General features: G+C 42.8%; 1 protein-coding gene across 4 annotated transcripts in view; it reads left to right on the top strand.

Moving 5' to 3' along the window:
- Nucleotides 1-9,300: 9,300 nt before the first annotated feature.
- copz2 (COPI coat complex subunit zeta 2) overlaps nucleotides 9,301-21,060 on the top strand; it is a 30,167-nt gene continuing 18,407 nt past the window's right edge. For 2 of the 4 annotated variants that reach the window (XR_006376288.1, XR_006376289.1), the window contains exon 1: nucleotides 9,301-9,456. Coding sequence is in view for 2 of the 4 variants with exons in the window: in XM_044182124.1 (XP_044038059.1) it covers nucleotides 9,439-9,456 (18 nt within the window). In the remaining 2 variants the exon portion in view is untranslated. The remainder of the gene's footprint in view (nucleotides 9,457-21,060) is intronic. The other 2 variants (XM_044182124.1, XM_044182123.1) reach the window with 1 other exon arrangement.

The following is a 21,060-nucleotide window of genomic DNA, read 5'->3' as shown; positions in this document are numbered from 1 at the left end:
TTTATAATACACTGCCAGTTTAGGGAAACGCTCTGCAGATACCACAGAAAGGAGAGATGATATGACACTTTCCATGATGCATTAGTCCTTTCAAAGGTCTCCGACATACAGCCACCATGAGCACAGCTGCTGTTGCTCTGCCTGGCTGTGCTGGGTGAAGCTGGTTATTGCTACGACTATGGATGCAGTTGTTGTTGAATCTATGATGCTATGGCTACGTTAGCTGTACTGTGATTATTCTTTACTCCTCCTATTAACATTAGCCAAGAAAGCGCTGTGGTCACAACCAGCGGAGGCCTACTACATAATACATTAGCCTATATCATAATAGGCTACAGCTCAGCCTTTCTCTATGGATCAGAATATCGCCTCAATATGCGAGGCAAAACATATTGCGCAAAACATATTGCGAGGCAAAGCAAAATATTGCGAGGGAACTCAAAAGAGTTTCAGAAAACAAATTGTTCAGAAAACCAAACCTGTCAGTGGTATTGGGCCCCCAAAAGATCACGGCGAGAATATTTTTGAGGACTACCTTTACATTCCCTCGCAATATGTTTTGCGTTACCTCACAATACTTTTTTCTTCCATTCCTTCTGGGCCATATGTCTGTTTCCGCTCAGCTGCTCCCAGCGCAACACCCCAGTACATTAGCTCATTGAATTTTACTTTGAATGGCATTAAGTATGCTGATATAGTACTACTGCTCAACAGGCATGCATTATGTAAGTAGTGAAAGTTAACTTGATAAATTCTTAGATCAAGAGGTCTCTCCAGAAGAAAGCAGTACGGTAATCTGCAGGATGCTGACGGTTTCATTCGTGAACATTTACTCTACTCTGTACTGTACTCTGTACTGTACTGTACCGTACCCCAGAGGGGTTTCACTGAGGAAAAGTTGATGTCTCCAGAGGTGTAATTACAGATGTGCAGTTGAATCTACCTCATAAAGCTAATGTGATGTTTTTGTATGAGTCAAAAAAGCTACAAACAAGAAAGTGACTGAAATGCTGCAAACACAGTCTGTGGTTCTGTCACAGAAAGAGCAGACAACATTGAACCACTTGCAGTGATACATCAGGAATGCAGACCAACATAAGTTGGAAAGCTTTTTGCATTTTTGCACAGGGTTCTCTGTTCTTTGCACAAAACAAATTAAATTAACCTAATGCTGAAACAAGTTTTGATAGAAGGCCTGTTGCTATACACACATATAGCACCATGCCTTATATTGCGAGGTAACGCAAAACATATTGTGAGGGAATGCAAAAGTAGTCCTCAAAAAAATTCTCGCTGTTACCTTTAGGGGGCTCCATACAGGGCTTCCCATAATCTCAAGAGAAGCGACAAAATAAAATGACTGCAGCCATAATTGTCACGGACATGCCAGTCTCCACGGTCATCCAATCACAGCGCACTCCCTCACCAGAGTACTAACCACACACCTGATTGTCCACTCAGAGAGAGGGGCAGCAAATTCCAACATTCAATGCCTTGTTTCAGAAAAGCTATCAAGGGCATGAAGTTATCCCTGTAGAGGTCTTTATAATTATATATAATCCAGATTCCCAGATACTTTAACTTTTTTGTACTGATTTTAAAAGGAGTCGAATTAAAGGCGATGTTCTTGGCAGTTATGTTGATTGGCATTGACTCACTTTTGTGAAGGTTTGTTTTATAGCCAGACATTTTGCCAAATGTATTTAATATAAAAGTGACTCCTTGAAACTGAGGGAAAAAGAGGGCAAGTGTTTCTGACAATATTTGAAAGAATTCAGATGGAAAGCCATCATGCCCTGGAGATTTGTCGCTTTGCATACTCCTAATCGCTTCTACGACCTCTTCAATGGAGATATCATCCTCTAGCTCAGCAGTCAGCTCCGGATCTATTCTGGGGATGTCAAGATTGTTAAAATACTTACATAAGCTAGATTCATCATTTGGTGGCTCTGAAGCGTAAAGGCAAGAGGAGTAACAATAAAAGCATGAATTTATTTTCAAATGGTCGGTGTGCTTTAGACCTTGTTGGAAGGAAGCAATATTATGAGTGATTTGTATAAGCAACATACAGTATAAGATTTGGTAACCATCATTTGTAGTCTCCAGTGAAACGAGTGAAAGCTCTTTGTGATACCAGAGAACATAAATAAACGCATCAGGTTCAGAACAGTGCAGCATAACCTGATGTCAGCCAGGCTCCACGGTCATCCAATCACAGCGCACTCCCTCACCAGAGTACTAACCACACACCTGCTCCCCATCAGCACCTCATCACCACTAGTATAAAAGCACACTACTCACCTCAGCCAGTTGTCCGGTCTTGTTTATACTAAGGACTCTCCCCATTGATGATAGAAGCCTTTTGGACTCCTTCCCTTTCCTATGCCAGTGTGCGCTTCCACTCCAGTGTTCCAGTGCTGTCTCCAGTATGTGTGGCTCCTGTTCCCAATCTCCAACCCCATTCTACAAAGGACGGTATCAGTACTCCACTCGTTACAGATTTCTCCATCACCCATCACTTACCAGCTTACTGTGTGCTCATTGCTGTGTTAAATAAAAACTACATCTGTCTCCACCTCGGTGTCTCCTGCCCTTCTGTCCGTAACAGAAGACCGGACCGCACCATAGGACAACCAGCATGAGTACCACTGACCCTTTCCAGGAGCTGGTGGATCTCCTTCGCCGTGGGCTCTCTGCCACACCGCCAGCAGCCATCACTTCCACATCCGCCGCCGTCACCTCCAGTGTACACCAGTCCCAAAACCAGCGCCCTTCAACGGCTTCATCCTGCAACAGCTTCATCCTGCAGTGTTCGCTGGTCCTGGAGATGCAGCCGCACCTTACCCTGATGATCAGTCCAAGGTAGCGTTCATCATTTCTCAGCTCCACAGACGCACTCTACAATAGGCCGAGACGATATGGGCATAGAATAGACCTGTGACTCAGTCCCTGACAAACTTAATTTCCCACTTCAAAGTGATGTTCGGAAGACCGGCTGGAGACTCATCTGCAGGAGAATGCCTCTACCATCGTAAGCAGGGCTCCAGATCAATAAACGACTATGCCCTGAAATTCCGGACTCTCGCGGCTGCCAGTGGATGGACAAGCAGTCCCTAATCACCACCTTCCGTCAGGGATTGGATCCCAGGGTACAGCTGCATCTCGCCACATACGAGGATACCATCGGCCTCGAGTGGTTCATCCAACTATCTATCAGTTGCCACCCGTATGCAGGTGTGTATGGAGGAACACTAGGGCCAGTCATCATCCACACCATCCCTCCGCCAGCCAGAGATCAACCACCCTGAGGAACCAGATCATGAACCCATGCAGCTGGAAAATAACAGACTCACCCCCGCTGAGCGGCGGAGGCAGCTGTCCCGCTGCTTGTGTCTGTACTGTGGAGCTGCTGGGCATGCCATAACTTCCTGTCCCATCCGCTCTCTTCAGCCTATGGTGAGCGCCATCCTTCCCTCATTTAAGAATATGAAGCCCCTCTCCACTGTGGTAACACTCATTACTCCCGCTGTATCCATCCCAGTACATGCCCTCATCAACTCCAGGTCAGCTGGTAACTTCATCTCTTGGGCCCTCTGCCACCAGCTCAACCTCAAGACCACCACCACGCCATCCGTCTACCAGATCCACGTCGTGACAGGCAGACCACTCAGCCGCGCACGTGTCCTTGTATGTGCTGGTCCTGTTAACATCCGGGTAAGATTATTGCATGAGGAACAGCAACATCTCTGGGTTCTGGAGGGTTCTACCGCTGAGGTGATCTTAGGGCACCCATGGTTGGAACAATATAACCCCATCATCTCCTGGACCACTGGTGAAGTGCTGAAGTGGGGCAACTCCTGTTTCCCAGACTGTTTCCCTCGCCTACCCCAACCATCTACTCCTTGCCTCCAGACACTTCCTGTCTACACCATATCCATAAAAGAGTCCGTGAGAGAAACAGTCTGTGGATATTCCACCCTGCTACGCCTCCTTCCGCGATGTGTTCTGCCCTAAGAGAGCGGCCAAACTGCCACCACACTGACCATGCGATTGCACCATAGACCTGCTACCGAGTGAGCCAGTGCCCCGTGGAAAGATCTACCCTCTGTCCATTCCAGAGCAAAGAGCCATGGAGGAGTATATATTGAGGAGGCGTTAGCTCAGGGTTATATCCGGCCTTCTACTTCCCCTGCGGCGTCCAGCTTTTTCTTCGTGGCCAAGAAGGATGGAGGCTTGTGGCCTTGTGTGGACTACCAGGGTCTCAACCGGATCACCGTCAAGTTCCACTATCCTCTTCCCCTCGTCCCAGCAGCATTGGAACAGCTCCGCGGTGCCACTGTCTACACCAAGTTGGACCTCCGCAGCGCATATAGAGAGAGCAAGAGGGTCTGGGATGTAGCTCATCACCAGCTGCAACAAGCACTTTGCAGGCGCAGACTAACAGCCAACCTGAGACGTTCCACTGCTCCCACCTACCAACCCAGTCAGAAGGTCTGGCTGTCGACCTGGAACATCAGGATGTGCCTGCCCTGCAAAAAGCTCAGTCCCAGATTCATTGGTCACTTCACCATCATCAAGCAAATCAACCCGGTCATGTATCAGCTCCAACTGCCACCATAGTACAGAATTCACCCTACTTTTCATGTTTCACTCCTCAAACCTCACCAACCTTCTGTTCCTGTTTCCACAGAGCGTGGCGCTGCAGGGGAACCCCCCCTTCCTCTCATCCTGGATGACGGAGCAGTGTACGAGATCTTGGACTCCCCGCACCGTGGTGGTCTACTAGAATACCTGGTGGACTGGGAGGGCTGCTGTCCTGAGGAGCGCTCGTGGGTACCCAGACACGACATCCTTGACCCCTCTCTGCTCGACGCCTTTCACACTGCCCATCCGACTCAACCTGCAGAAGAGGATGACCACCATGGCGTCGGGATCCTCGGCCCTCAGGAGCGGGCCGTGCAATCATAGCGCACTCCCTCACCAGAGTACTAACCACACACCTGCTCCCCATCAGCACCTCATCACCACTAGTATAAAGGGACACTACTCACCTCAGTCAGTTGTCCGGTCTCGTTAATACTAAGGACACTCCCCATCGATGATAGAAGCCTTTTGGACTCCTTCCCTTTCCTACGCCAGTGTGCGCTTCCACTCCAGTGTTCCTTCATCCAGTCGTGAGTGTACCTGTCTCCAGTGTGTGTGGCTCCGGTTCCCAATCTCTAACCCCATTCTACAAAGGACGGTATCAGTACTCCACTCATTATTCCAGACTGCTCCATCACCCATCACTTACCAGTTTACTGTGTGCTCATTGCTGTGTTCAATAAAAACTACATTTGTCTCCACCTCAGTGTCACCTGCCCTTCTGTCCGTAACAGTAATATTACATGTTGTGTAATTTTCGTTTTTGTGACATTATCATTATTAATATCCATGATCATGTTCATTTGCCTACACGATTACTCAGCCTGTAAAAACAGTTATTACAGTGTCTAATTATGTCATCTATGGCTGATGATGTCATCAAGGTTATCTTGGATTGGGCTTGAGACTTCAAATACTTTAACAGAAAGTTTTTGTTAAAAACAGGCAGGAAGGCTCTGAAGAATGGTATCAATCTGCACTACAGAAATGATAGGATCCAGTCTTTTAGCAGCTTGATCCATACTAAAGATGCTTTCAAATCTAACCTGTTTGGTTCAGTACAAACAAATTCTGTCTGGTTCAGTTCCTTTAGGCTGGTGTGGTTTCTTTTTTTAAAGATTTTTTCATCAAGGTCTTTTTATTTTATTTTCACAATATACAAACAGTACACTGTATCCGATCTAATCCCAATTACCCACTCAGTCCACCTGCCCACCAGAACTGTATCACTAAATTTGAGTCAGACATTTGTCACACTTGCAAAGAGGAAAGGCACATAAACAAACAAAACAAAAAAAGCAAACAGACAGACAGACAAACACACAACAACAAAACAATTCAAAAGTTTAGAAACAATATGGGGTTACATTCTTGGCTCCCATTTTTTCTATAAATGTCAAGAAATTCAATTCAATTCAATTTTATTTATATAGCGCCAATTCAAAACAGAAGTTATCTCATTGCGCTTTTCCTATAGAGCAGGTCTAGACTGTAATGTTTATAATATTAAATACAGAGACCCAACAAATCCCACCATGAGCAAGCATTTGGCGACAGTGGCAAGAAAAAACTTCCTTTTAAGAGGCAAAAACCTTGGACAGAACCAGACTCAATGGTGGGTGGCCATCCGTGTTAGGTTTTGGAAGAGAGAGAGAGAGGAGGGGTTTGGGGGAAGGGGATAGGGTTAGGGAGGCACAATGCAAAGACCATGTAGAATTGTTTTTTTACATATATATATATAGTAGGATAGTAATTGTAGTGTTAATATTAATAAATTAGTAATAATAGGAATTACAGCTTTAGGAAGAATAATGTCAGCATCAGTAGCCAATAACAACAACTGTAGTAGCAGTTGTCGAGCAGGAACATGGGGGCAGCAGGTGGCCCACAACCACAGATCCAGACTCTGCAGCTCCGGAGGCAGAAATACCTGCTGAAAGCGACAGAAGGAGAGAGGAGAGAAACGAGAAAGCACAGAACTACGGGAGAGAGAAGATGTTGAGTTAGTAACATGCAGTAATCGGATAAAAATGCATACAGATGGAGAGAGAGAGAAGGAGAGAGGAAAGAGGCGCATCATGTGAAGTCTCCCGGCAGTCTAGGCCTATAGCAGCATGACTAAGGGATGGTTCAGGAATTGCCTGAGCCAGCCCTAACTATAAGCTTTATCAAAGAGGAAAGTCTTAAGCCTACTCTTAAATGTGGAGATGGTGTCTGCCTCCCGAACCCAAACTGGGACCTGATTCCACAGAAGAGGAGCTTGATAACTGAAGGCTCTGGCTCTCTCTCTAGGAACCACAAGTAACCCTGCAACCTGGGAGCGCAGTGTTCTAGTCGGGTAATATGGTATTATGAGATCTTTAAGATATGATGGTGCCTGACCATTAAGAGATTTGTAGGTGAGGAGAAGGATTTTAAATTATTTTCTAAATTTTACAGGGAGCCAGTGCAGAGAAGCTAGTATTGGAGAGATATGATCTCTTTTCCTAGTTTTTGTACACGTGCCGCGGCATTCTGGATCAACTGGAGAGTCTTAAAGGACTTATTCGGGCAGCTGGATAATAAGGAATTGCAGTAGTCCAGCCTAGAAGTAACAAATGCACTCATTTTTCGGCATCATATTGAGACAGGATGTGCCTGATTTTTGCAATATTACGTAGGTGAAAAAAGGCAGTCCTTGAAGTTTGTCTCATGTGGGAGTTAAAGGATAAATCCTGATCAAAGATAACTCTGAGGTTCCTTATGGTGCTGCTGGAGGCCAGGGCAATGCCATCTAGAGTAACTATATCTTTAGATAATTTGTCTCGGAGGTGTTTGGGACCAAGTACAATAACTTCAGTTTTGTCACAGTTTAACATCAGAAAGTTGCAGGTCATCCAGGTCTTTATGTCCTTTATGTCATCCTAAGCAATATTATGAGTGATTGTATAAGCAACATACAGTATATGATTTGGTAACCTTCTTTTGTAATCTCCAGTGAAACGAGTGAAAGCTCTTTGTGATACCAGAGAACATAAATAAACACATCAGGTTCAGAACAGTGCAGCATGACCTGATGTCAGCCATCAGAATTTGATTTCCTCATGTGGGTCCAATCAATGCTTCCTTGTCACCCTAATATCGCAGCATAAGTACCCCCAAAATGAGTCTTTCGTGAGTGCTACTCTGTTTGATCCAGGTGCTCCCTGATTGGCCAAAATGGCCCTCTGGTTAGCTCAAATGCCACTCTGTTGTGATCTTGAGGCAAAATGAACCCTAAAGTGGCTTATGAATTGGGTCAGTACTCACTGTTACAGAGTGGTGGTGTTGGGTCCGTGTAACGCTTATCCGTTCAATGTTCCATATAAAAAATTGTCTGAAAATTAGAAAAACGACTCCAAAATCTTAATTATACATTGATTCAATTTTTCCAATTTTAATTTTTTACATGGAAAATGTAACTGATAGAATTATACGGACCGTGCTATGCCAAAGTCAGCCTCCCCATCAATTTGTATTTCTCCTGTCCTTAACCAGCCTTATGCCGCGTTCTTGTCATATTGGAGTTATCGTAATTACACGTTTCCTACTTGTAAATAACATTCACATCACCTTCCAAGCCTAATTATGACTGGGAAACAGATTTTTCTGAAAGCTCAGATATAGCTGACTCTGCACTTAATAATAAAGAAATGCCAGAAAACAAAACAATTAATGGATATGGTGTTATTTTGTCAATGCACAATATTTTAATCCTTGAATAACCCCAACCACTAATCTTTGGGACGTTTTTCCATAATGTAACCAAAGTCCTAAACCTTGCTGTTCGAGGGGGAAACAGACTTTGTCGGATTTCTGTCCAGTACCATTACTTATTATTACACTTTCTAATGAATGAACTGGGTGTAGTTCATACATGCTATTATTAGCATTTTGTATTGGGAATGAGTAATTTGTACCCTCAAATGAATGATTTTTTTGTTCATGCTACATGTGCATGCTTTGCAGGCTGCTGAGAGTTCAAGCACTGCTTTTAAATGGTAAGGCTGATGTTATTCTATATTTTACTTACTGTCAACAAATTCTATGACAAGAACAACATGAACAAAGTGTTAGTCCATCTCACTCCCTACCTTGTCTGTGGCTCTCAGTCCCAAAGCCATTGGTTCTTGTTGAAGACAGAAATCTTTAAAAACATCTCACAGATATGTGGTTTCATTTTTTTTAAAGGCTCAATAATTTCCTAGGAAGAAATAGTACATCTGTTGAGGACTATTTTTGGGAGGCGGATTAATACACGCTAGTGAGCATTTACAGCAGGTGTATATGGGATGGAATCAAAAATGAACTGTGCCCATGTTCATTGTAATGAAGGAACTCAATGCACTGGTGTGGCTCAGTGATGTGTTTTTAATTATAGGCTACTAATAATTTGTTAGGCTGTATCAGGTTTGGCTACACAGGTATTTTTGTTGTTGATTTTGGTGTTTTTATGGGATTATTTGAAATATGAAAAATACAGAATATCACAGCTTTATCGTTTAACATCATGAGCATATACAATACAAACATCTCCGCAAACTGTGGCGCACAAAGACTTTTATTGTGAAAGGCCAGAGAGCGACAGGAGGAAGAGTGTCGGGAGCGCGCTTTGCTGTAGACTCTGCGGGAGCGGGAACGCGCCCGGGCGGCTCCGTAAAAAAAAAAAAAAAAAAAAAGAAAAAAGAAAAAAAGAAGCACTGATCTCGGTGTGACAGCTCAGAGCTGTCCACGTCAACACACCGAGCGAGCACGGCGGCGGCGGCGGCGGCAGCGATGGACTCCTCGTCTCTGGTGAGCCTGTCCGCTGTTTCACCGGGCTCGGGAACCTACACCTTTAGTTTGGGGTGGAAGGGTGTTTTGTGCTTGGCAGTTTATGTAGTATTTGTACTGTTTTCATTAGCATGCGGGACATTTGTTGCATTATGGCAGTTTCGGTGGTGAGCAATACTGGAGAAGAGGGAGGGGAGGAGGGGGGCTTGGCTGCAGATTGTTCATGAATCATAAACAGATTTTATTTATTCTTGAATTCATTAATGTGAGTGTGATCCTGACTGTGGCCGTCATGTTATGTGATTGTGGACGCACAGGCCTGATCTGATCACAGTGTTTTAACATGCAACCTGCTCGTTTAAAAGCCACAGTTTCTTTTCTTTCTATGCGTGTAAAAATAGTAGGCTACAGCTTGTCTGTGCTGTTTACAGTGCGAGAACTTATTAGGGTGTTAAGTTAACTCCATTACAATTGACTGGTTGAGCCACAGCTGTTATCCACTTATCAACAGTTCAGAGCAGAGCGCAACAGTACAGTAGGCTACTACTGTATAAGCCAAAGCTTCAGTTCCTGCAGTGATCACTTGTAGAGACCAGTGAAGAGACACAATCCTGTCTATATCACACATCACACAAGTGGTGTGTGAGTGAGTACGCTAGTGTAGATAAACCAGGTCTCTGTGTTTTAAATGTCTGCTTGTGTTGAGCATTAGTGCACAGATCGGTTGACGTGTAGAGCAGAGTAGGTGCCACGTCCACCGTTCTCTCTCTCTCTCTCTCTCTCTCTCTCTCTCTCTCTCTCTCTCTCTCTCTCTCTCTCTCGTTTGCCTTGCGCACCATTTATTCAGCTTCTCCCTCACTCTCTCACTCTTTAAACTCTATCTCTTCTCACATTTACTCCAGTTCTCTGTCAATTGGCTGTTAAAATGTTTCATGTCTCATTCTTTATTTTCTACTCTTTCTCAGTGCTGTAAAGTAACTAAATACATTTACTCAAGTAGCTTATACTTAAAAGTAGCCTTTACTTGAGTACTTCCATGTAATGCTACTTCTACTCCACTACAAAGGGACATATTGTACTTTTTACTCCACTACATTTATTTGACAGTTTTAGTTACTAATTACTTTGCATTATAATAGTTCACATACAAAACACATGATCAGCCTATACAATATCTTGCTTTTTTATAGGTAAAACTACCCAACAGTATATAAAGCAATGGTGGAATGGTTGACTTGATTTTAGTTTTTACTCCGCTACATTTATTTGACAACTGTAGTTACTAGTTCCTACTTTACAAATCTATATTTTACATACAAAACCTATGATTATCTTATAAATATGATAAATGGTTATAGATTAAACTGTCTAACAGTACTTAACAGTGGTTAAAACTAGCTCCACCTTGACCACCTCCAATAGTAAAATTATACTTAGAGATTAATACATTAGTAACAATAATCAAACGATATAATATGCAAGATTATACACTAACACTCTAGTGGGCCTGTTTTCTGCACACTACTAAGTACTTTTACTTTTGATAGTATGAGTATATATATATTCTACCAGTACTTAAGTACTTTTACTTAAGTAACAGAGTATTTTCACATTGTGGTATTGTTACTTTTACTGAAGTAAAAGATCTTAGTACTTTTTCCGCCACTGATATAAAACAGTTAAACTCAGCTCCAACTCAGCCAACTACAACAGTAAAATGCTGCTTACATGTTAATACATAATAATAATCCAGTAATGGAATATATAATAATTTAACACTGCATCTGCATAATGAGTACTTTTGATACTTTAAAGTGACACTATTTAACTTTTGAAAGAAGAAATAACCCATATAAAATACACCTTTGCTCAATGCAATACACTCAGGGCTTTTGCCTCTATAGTCTTACTTGGTCTGGTATGACCGGTAGCTTATGGTGGCTAAAGTTAGCTGATTTTAGCAAACCTTAGATATATATCACTGTGCAATTGACATTACTGAGCCAATTGGCTGACTTTATGGCTCTTCTCTACTTTTTCCAGTATAACACTACAATTTCACATTTGTCATTATCCTGTATTTGCCACTTGTGGCCACAGTGGCTGCTATTCAGAAAAGTTACATATTCTTACTTGAAGTACACTTTGTTGGTAATACTTAAGTGCTTTTACTTTTAAGTATAATTTTGAATGTGCAAGTTTTACTTTTAATGGTGTATTTTTACATTGTTTTATTGCTACTTTTACTAAAGTAAATCATAATCTACAGGTGACAACAATTGGAAAACAAAGCAATGTTATAATAATAAACAATCAAACACTCCCCTTCCCCGTAATAAAAATGAAAAAAAGTAATCAATTAAAAAACAAAAACAAAATTAAATGAAAAATAGAAAAATAAAGAAAAAGAAAAACTGAATGTAGGAAAAATTTAATAAATGAAATGAAATAAATAGAAATAAAAATAGAGGAAAATCTCTGCTACTACTGACAGACACTACTGCAATGATGTGGTACAAAAATTGTGACCTGCAGGTGGTCGTCATAATGCAACCAATGTCCAAAAGCAAGATAATGTTTGTCAAAATTAAAGCAATAGTTTGACATTTTGGGAAATACCCTTAAGCGGTTTCTTGCTGAGAGTTAAATGAGAAGATCGATACCACTCTCATATCTGTCCGGTAAATATAGGGCTACAGCTAGCAGCTGGTTAGCTTAGCTTAGCACAAAGACTGTAAAGGGCAGAAATTGTTAGCCTGGCTCTTTTCAAAGGTAACAAAATCCACCTACCAACACTTCTAAAGCTTACTAATTAACATGTTGTATATTGTTTGTTTAATATGTTTAAAAACCAAAGTGTAAAAATTACATTTCACTATTTTACTGCTAGCTGTTTCCCCCTGCTTCCAATCTTTGTGCTAAGGTAAGCTAATCGGCTGCTTGTTCCAGCTATTTACCATACAGATATTAAAGTGGTATCAAAAACTCTTGGAAAGAAAGCAAATAAGTGTGTTTCCCAAAATGCCGAACTATTCTTTTAAGGCATTTCTCTTGCTCCACTCGTTCCTTTGGTTGTAGGTTGTATTCCTTGTTGCATCTAAGCCTGTGCCAAATATAGATTTTCATTAGTTTTAAATAGGTTAGAAAGCTTGCTAATGCTGGAAAGTAAGGTTTTCATTTAGTATATAGGCTTTTTTAAATAGAATAACTGTCAGTGATCTGGTTCTGTTTAGCAAAGCAGATGAAAGCAAAGTCTGAAAGTCTGAGTTAGTCTGAAAGTCTTTTTTGCATCATGTAATATGCTTTTATAGAGGTCATTGTTATAGAAACTGACATGATACAGGTCTCAGCTACTGTCAGTTATTCTTTATTACAGCATCGGCTAAATGCCTCAAATGTTCTGTTTCTATATCATGTCCATAATGTGGTAAAAATTCAAAAGTAAATCAAAATTGCAGTTCAGACAACTGCCAAGTCCAAATTGCAAGAAGCTTTTATGTTGTTTTTAGCTCACCGTCTCCAGACATCTAAATTGGTCTTCTGGTTTTGTCTGAATCCATGAACTACTTATAAATATGCACACTAGAGAAAATCATTATGTTTAAACCAAACAGCCAATTTTTTAATTTGTGACTTACAGTGAGTCAAATTAGCCTTTTTGCTTTTACATTTACATTTGACATTTAGACTTTAACTGAAACTGAGGCTTTTGGAAATATAGTCTATATTACCTTTGATTAAATGATTATCAGTTCTTATTATTAATTATATTTTGCAGAGAACACATATAATTTGCAGAGAACACATACCCAAACAGTGGACAAGCCCTTCTAATTTCCCCAGTTATTCCCAATTAACTGATGTTTACAAAGTGCTGTTTCATTTATATATTAGCCATTAATCCATTGATCTCAAGTAAGTCGTTTTAGTGATTAGGTGTCTCAATGTTCATGTCATCATGTTATGTAAAGAGCTGCTCCCCTGAGGACAGGGCAGGACCAGGGATCAGCAGCCGGTTGCACCAGCTGTTCAGAAGTTGTAAATTCAGTTAATTAAAACATGTTGCACTACACTACACTTGTTTGATAGTATATATATATATATATATATATATATATATATATATATATATATATATATATATATATATATATATATATATATATATAATATATATATATATATATATATATATATATATATTAATATATATATATATATATATATATATATATATATATATATATATATATATATATATATATATATATATATATATATATATATATATATATATATATATATATATATATATAAATATATATATATATATATATATTAATATAGGCTCTGTTGGAATGCTACTACTCCAGTAACCCTAGTCAGAGGGGTTACATGCAAAGGATGTGGGATGAATGGTTACTTCGAAACCCACAATCAAGGCTTACAGCGAAGCAACTAGTAGCTCAGTGTTCCAACATCCACAAGGGGCAACTGCTATCACAACTTGAGATTGACGAGATACAACACAAATGCTACGGCAAGGGGGGGGCCCGGACAACAGGTCAGAGGGGAGCCAGCGGCGGCTCCCCAACCAGAAATTGGGTATGAAGCCCCAAGTGAAATCACGCCGAACGAGGCAGCAACTGACCTGAAAGATAAGATCATGGCGAGGATGAATACAAGGCAACCCCGACGCCAATTACAACGGCTAAGTGAAGTACCATCAGAAAGTCTCCTAGAAGATGTGAATGCAGCATTGAGAGCGATCCCTACCACAACCATCACTGAAACCAATAAGCTGATATACGCCTCAGCAGCAGTGATCCTTGAGATGCTTGGCTACAAGAGCAACCATGGGAGCCATGAGAAACAATACCCACCATGGAAACGAAGGCTGGAGGCAAAAATCAAGGAGGCCCGGAGAGAAGTGAGCCAACTGACAGAGGCTGAGAGAGGTGCAATGAGGAAGCAAGTACCCAAGAAGTACAACCAGTTGCCCATACCTGAAGCACTCGAAACTGCCAAACAAAAGCTCCAAGCCTTGGCCAGCCGCCTAAAGAGGTACACGAGAGATAATGAAGCCAGAAGAATAACTACTCAACCTGCGAAAGTGTACACTCAATGGCAGGGTAATAACAGCAGAGCAGACCCACCAAGGCTGGAAACTGAACAGTACTGGAAAAGTATATGGGAGAGGGAGGCATCACACAACAGCGATGCACAGTGGCTGGGGGCTCTGAGAAAGGACCACAGCAACCTCCCTGAACAGAATCCAGTCACCATCACAGCGGCAGACATCCAAGAAAGATTCTCAGGTATGAAGAACTGGACAGCACTGGGCCCTGACAGGATCCACACCTACTGGCTAAAGAAGCTCACTGCACTCCACGAGCACCTAGCAGCACAAATGAACCAGCTGCTAAGAGATGGGACGCACCCTGAATGGCTTACTGAAGGGCGCACAATCCTGATCCTGAAGGATCCTGCAAAGGGTACAGTCCCATCCAACTATCGGCCAATAACCTGTCTCTCCACAACATGGAAGCTCATGTCAGGCATCATCGCGGCTAAGATAAGTGGACACATGGATCAATACATGAGCAAAGCACAGAAGGGCATTGGCAAAGGAACCAGAGGAGCCAAACACCAACTCCTGGTTGACAGAACAGTCACCCAAGACTGCAGAACCCGACACACCAACCTGTGCACTGCCTGGATTGATTACAAGAAAGCATATGACTCAATGCCACACACATGGATCACTGAATGCTTGGAGATGTACAACATCAACAGGACTCTAAGAGACTTAGTTGCAAACTCGATGAGGCTGTGTAAAACCACCCTTGAGGCCAATGGCAAGCCACATGCACAAGTATCCATCAAATGTGGCATATACCAAGGAGATGCTCTGTCCCCACTGCTGTTCTGCATAGGACTGAACCCCTCAGCCAAATAATCAACAAGACTGGCTATGGATACCGACTCAGGAGCGGGCCACCATCAGTCACCTCCTCTACATGGATGACATCAAGCTATACGCTAAGAGCGAGCGGGACATCGACTCACTGATCCACACCACCAGGATCTACAGCTCTGACATTGGGATGTCATTCGGGCTTGAGAAGTGCAGTCGAATGGTGACAAAGAGAGGGAAGGTAGTCCACACAGAAGGGGTCTCACTCCCAGAAGGAACAATAGCAGACATTGAGGATGGTTACAAGTACCTTGGAATACCACAGGCAAATGGCAACCTCGAAGAGGCAACAACGAAGACGGCAACGGCCAAATACCTCCAACGAGTAAGGCAAGTCCTAAGAAGTCAGCTCAATGGCAAGAACAAAACCCAGGCAATAAACAGCTACGCCCTACCAGTGATCAGATACCCTGCGGGAATAATAAGGTGGCCAAAGGAAGAGATACAGACCACAGACGTTAAGACGCAAAGCTCCTCACCATGCATGGAGGGTTTCATCCCAAATCCAGCACCCTGAGACTGTACGCTAGCCGTAAGGAAGGCGGCCGTGGACTAGTGAGTGTGAGAGCCACTATCCAGGATGAAACATCCAAGATCCACAAGTACATCCAAGATAAGGCCCCAACAGATGACGTGCTCAGGGAATGTCTCAGGCAATGGGGAACAGAGGAAGACGTGCTGGAGGAAGGACCATCATGGGAGGACAAACCCTACACACGGGATGTACCACCGAACATAACTGAAGTGGCTGACATCAAGAAGTCCTACCAATGGCTAGAACGGGCTGGATTGAAGGACAGCACAGAGGCACTCATCATGGCTGCACAGGAGCAGGCCCTGAGCACCAGAGCAATAGAGGCCCAGATCTACCACACCAGACAAGACCCAAGGTGTAGGCTGTGCAAAGAGGCCCCTGAGACAATCCAGCACATAACTGCAGGGTGTAAGATGCTGGCAGGAAAAGCATACATGGAGCGCCATAACCAAGTAGCTGGCATAGTGTACAGGAACATCTGCACTGAGTATGGACTGGAAACCCCGAGGTCAAAGTGGGAAACACCTCCAAAGGTGGTAGAGAATGACCGAGCCAAGATCCTGTAGGACTTCCAGATCCAGACTGACAGAATGTTAATGGCGAACCAGCCTGACATCGTGGTGGTTGACAAACAGCAGAGGAAAGCCGTTGTGGTTGACGTGGCAATACCAAGTGATGGCAACATCAGGAAAAAGGAACATGAGAAATTAGAGAAGTACCAAGGGCTCAGAGAAGAGCTGGAGAAGGCCTGGAAGGTGAAGGCAACAGTGGTACCGGTGGTCATCCGAGCACTCGGGGCAGTGACCCCCAAACTGGAGGAGTGGCTACAGCAGATCCCTGGAAGAACACCAGACATCTCGGTCCAGAAGAGTGCAGTACTGGGAACAGCAAAGATACTGCGCAGAACCCTCAAGCTCCCAGGCCTCTGGTAGAGGACCCGAGCTCGAAGGACGAGACCACCCGCGGAGGGTGAAGGACAAAGTTTTTATATATATATATGTGTGTGTGTGTATATATATATACACACATATATATGTGTGTGTATATATGTGTGTGTATATGTATATATATGTGTGTGTGTATATATGTGTGTATATGTATATATATGTGTGTGTATATGTATGTATATGTATGTGTATATATGTATATATGTGTATATGTATATATATATATGTTTATATATGTATATATGTTTATATATGTATGTGTATATATGTATATATGTATGTGTATATATATGTATATTTGTATGTATATATGTATATATGTGTATATATGTATGTATGTATATATGTATGTATATGTATATATATGAATATATGTGTATATGTATATGTATATATGTATATACTGTATGTCTACAGTTCTCAATCAAGAAATCACTTAAATAGGACCTGCCTGACAAAGTGAAGTATACCAAAAGATCTTCAAAAGCTAGACATCATGCCGAGATCCAAAGAAATTCAGGAACAAATGAGAAAGAAAGGGAGATCTATCGGTCTGGAAAAGGTTATGAAGCCATTTCTAAATCTTTGGGACTCGAGCAAACCACAGTGAGAGCCATTATCCACAAATGGCAAAAACATGGAACAGTGGTAAACCTTCCCAGGAGTGGCCGGCTGACCAAAATTACCCCAAGAGCGCAGCGACGACTCATCCAAGCGGTCACAAAAGACCCCACAACAACATCCAAAGAACTGCAGGCCTCACTTGCCTCATTTAAGGTCAGTGTTCATAAGAAAGAGACTGGGCAAAAATGGCCTGCATGGCAGAGTTCCAAGACGAAAACCACTGCTGAGCAAAAAGAACATTAAGGCTCGTCTCATTTTTGCCAGAAAACATCTTGATCCCCAAGACTTTTGGGAAAATACTCTGTGGACTGACGAGACAAAAGTTGAATTTTTTGGAAGGTGGGTGTCCCATTACATCTGGCAGTAAATGTAACACCGCATTTCACACATCACAGGCGAATTAAATGGATGAGCTAACAGCGTTAGCCCGGAGTCAGACGGAGTTCCGTGAGTGTAGTTTGATGTGCTTCTCAGAGACATGGCTACACCAGGATATCCTGAAATATTCCGTCCAGGATATTCCATCGATGTCTTTCAAACTGTTCGGGCCGACAGGGATCACACCGGGAGCGGTAAGCAGAAAGGTGGCGGGCTTGCTGTGCTGATCAACAACAGATGGTGTAACCCTGGTCACGTTACTATCAAGCAGAGTATCTGTAGCCCAGATATTGAACTGTTAGCTATGGGACTCCGGCCATGTTATCTGCCACGTGAATTCTCACATTCCATTGTTGTGGCTGTTTACACCCCCTCCTCTGCTAACCCAGCATCGGCATGCAACGCCATTCACACCACCATAGCACAACTCCAGACTCGACACCCGAGTGCACTCATATTAATCTTGGGTGACTTCAACCATGTCAGTGTTTCAACAATACTGACTAATTTCACCCAGTATGTGAGTTGTCCTACTAGAGAGGAGAGGACACTGGACCTGCTGTATGCTAATGTTAAGGACACATACAGCTCTTCCTCCCTCCCCCCTGGGTAGGTCAGACCACAACCTGGTTAATCTCAAACCCTGCTATGTGCCTCAGGTTAAAAGGCAGCCTGCGACCACAAGGTCAGTGAGGAGATGGTCAGAGGAGGCCTATGAGACACTGCAGGAATGTTTGACTGTGACAAACTGGGATGCACTGGCGGGCTTACTGAGTGCATCACTGGCTACATTAACTTCTGTGTGGACTGCAATGTCCCAACTAAGATGGTCCATTGTTATCCAAATAACAAACCGTGGGTAACAAAGGACATCAAAGACATCCTGAATGCCAAGAGGAGGGCCTTTACTGATGGTAATAGGGAGGAGGTGAGGGCAATCCAGGCTGACCTGAAGGTGAAGATTAGGGAGGCCAAGGAGAAGTACAGGAGGAAGCAGAACAACATGAGAGAAGTCTGGAGCGGCATTGTAGAGCATCACTGGCTTCAGACCGACCGGCAGCAGAGGAGTTGAAGGCAGCTTGAACAGGGCCAACAAACTTAATCTGTTCTTTAACAGATTCGACACACCTGCTCCTGCTCATCCCCCCTCTAACTCAGCTGCTGTCGGCCCTCAGACTCCTCTGAGTCCACTGCTCCCCCCTCCTCCATCTTCCTGGGAGAGTCCTCCCCCCCCCCATAAGCCTGACTACTGACCAAGTGAGAGGGGTCAGCAACACTGTCCCCTCTCCCTTCATCTGCCGGACAATGCTTAGGATGTTTTATGAGTCTGTGGTGGCCAGTGCTATCCTGTATGCTGTTGCATGCTGGGGCAGCAGGTTGAGGGTAGGGGATGCTAACAGACTCAACAAACTGATCCGTAAGGCCAGTGACATTGTGGGGGTGGAGCTGGACTCTCTGTCGGTGGTGTCAGAGAGGAGGATGCTGGCCAAACTACATGCCATCTTGGACAGTGTCTCCCACCCACTCCATGACGTGCTGGTCAAACAAAGGAGTACCTTCAGCGAAAGACTCATTCCCCCAAAAAGCACCACAGGAAGTCATTCCTGCCTGTGGCCATCAAACTCTAAGGCTCTGTGGCCAATCCTCCCTCTAAGTGTCAGTCTATATGACCTGAAGTCAATAAACTGGACATTGGATCATTAACATCACTGCAATACTTGAAATAATTGTGCAATATTCTCTGTTTAATACACCAGTGCAATATACTCTGTTTTCAGTTTAATTTATTCATATTTATTCATACTTCTATTACTGCTGTGCAATATCCACCATCTCATAATAATCTTAATAAGCTACACTTAACTTGACAGTACATGCACTACTACTTATTACTTATATTATTACATTGTATTATTATACCGTGCATACTTATGATCAACCGGTAATCCACTTTGTACGTTACACTTATTTTAATTTTATACTTATACCCACTTGGTACTTAATTTATCTGACCTGTATTATAGTGTATTATATTTTTTGCTTAGTACTTCTATTCCTGTATGCACTGACGTGATAGTGAGCAGCTGTAACAAAAGAGTTTCCCCTCGGGGATCAATAAAGTATTTCTGATTCTGATTCTGATAAGCCAAGCAGTCCAGGTCAGTTCAGTTTTCGCGTTTCCATTTGCAAAAGTTGTGGATGGTACCAATAGAACCACTCCATACTGTCCCGTTTTTTCGTCACCCATCTGTTGAGGTTCCAAGCAAGCTGAGCCGATGCTAAAAGGTGGAGTTAAAACACTGCAGACCACTGACTGGTCAGAGACGATTGGAGCAACCAGAGTCGTCTCGTCATCTGCGCTCTGATGTAGGGTTAGGTTTTTTTTGTTCTTTTTTCAGCAGTCTTTTGCCTTCAGTCTTTCTTACTGCCTGCAGCCTTTTCTCAAAAAAAGTTTGTCTCCTTGTTGTTGTTATTTTTGTTTTTTTGTTGTAGGCTAATGAACAAACACATATGTGTGTAGCGAGAGAGAGTGAGGGGTGAGTGAGAGAGAGCAAGTGGCAGAAAAGTGACAGTGAATGGAGCAGAGCAGAGGAAAAGGATAGCATTAAGTTGGCAATCTGGCAGTAAATGTAAGTTACAGTGTGTTAGTTAACACTGCAGCTTCTAAAGACCAAGGAAAGCCTTGTCTGTTGTTTCCCAACTGCTGGAAAAGTGAAGGGGATTAGCCCCAAAGCCCCATTAACAACCTCGCCTACATTTTAAGAGTACTGCCTGCAGTGGAAACGCAAAACAGATCTAGGGTTTAGGTATGTGTAGGTACGAGTTAGGTACGGGTTTCAATGGTACTATACCGAAAGTGTTTGGTAGAAACGCGGCTATAATGCTTTTGGTGATCCCTTAACTTTTGCTAGCTTCAGGTCAAAATTTTAATTTGTGTAATACTTTGGTTTATGACCAAATACCTGTAAAACTGTTGACATTCCTATCAGCCTCAGCTGTAAATTGTGTTTAGTGCTAATTAGAAAATGTTAACATAATAACATACTAAGACAGTAACCATGGCAAAGATTATACCTACTAAACACACAATGTTTGCACAATTAAAGATTGCAAATCAATGCTCCAGTTTTTGTTTTTCCCTTGCTGTCCTCAAACTGAGAAGC

Source organism: Siniperca chuatsi, linkage group LG21 (genome assembly GCF_020085105.1).
Source record: "Siniperca chuatsi isolate FFG_IHB_CAS linkage group LG21, ASM2008510v1, whole genome shotgun sequence".
NCBI classification, from domain to species: domain Eukaryota; kingdom Metazoa; phylum Chordata; class Actinopteri; order Centrarchiformes; family Sinipercidae; genus Siniperca; species Siniperca chuatsi.
The sequence above is the reverse complement of the archived record's forward strand: the minus strand, read 5'-3'. Positions and strand labels throughout refer to the sequence as shown.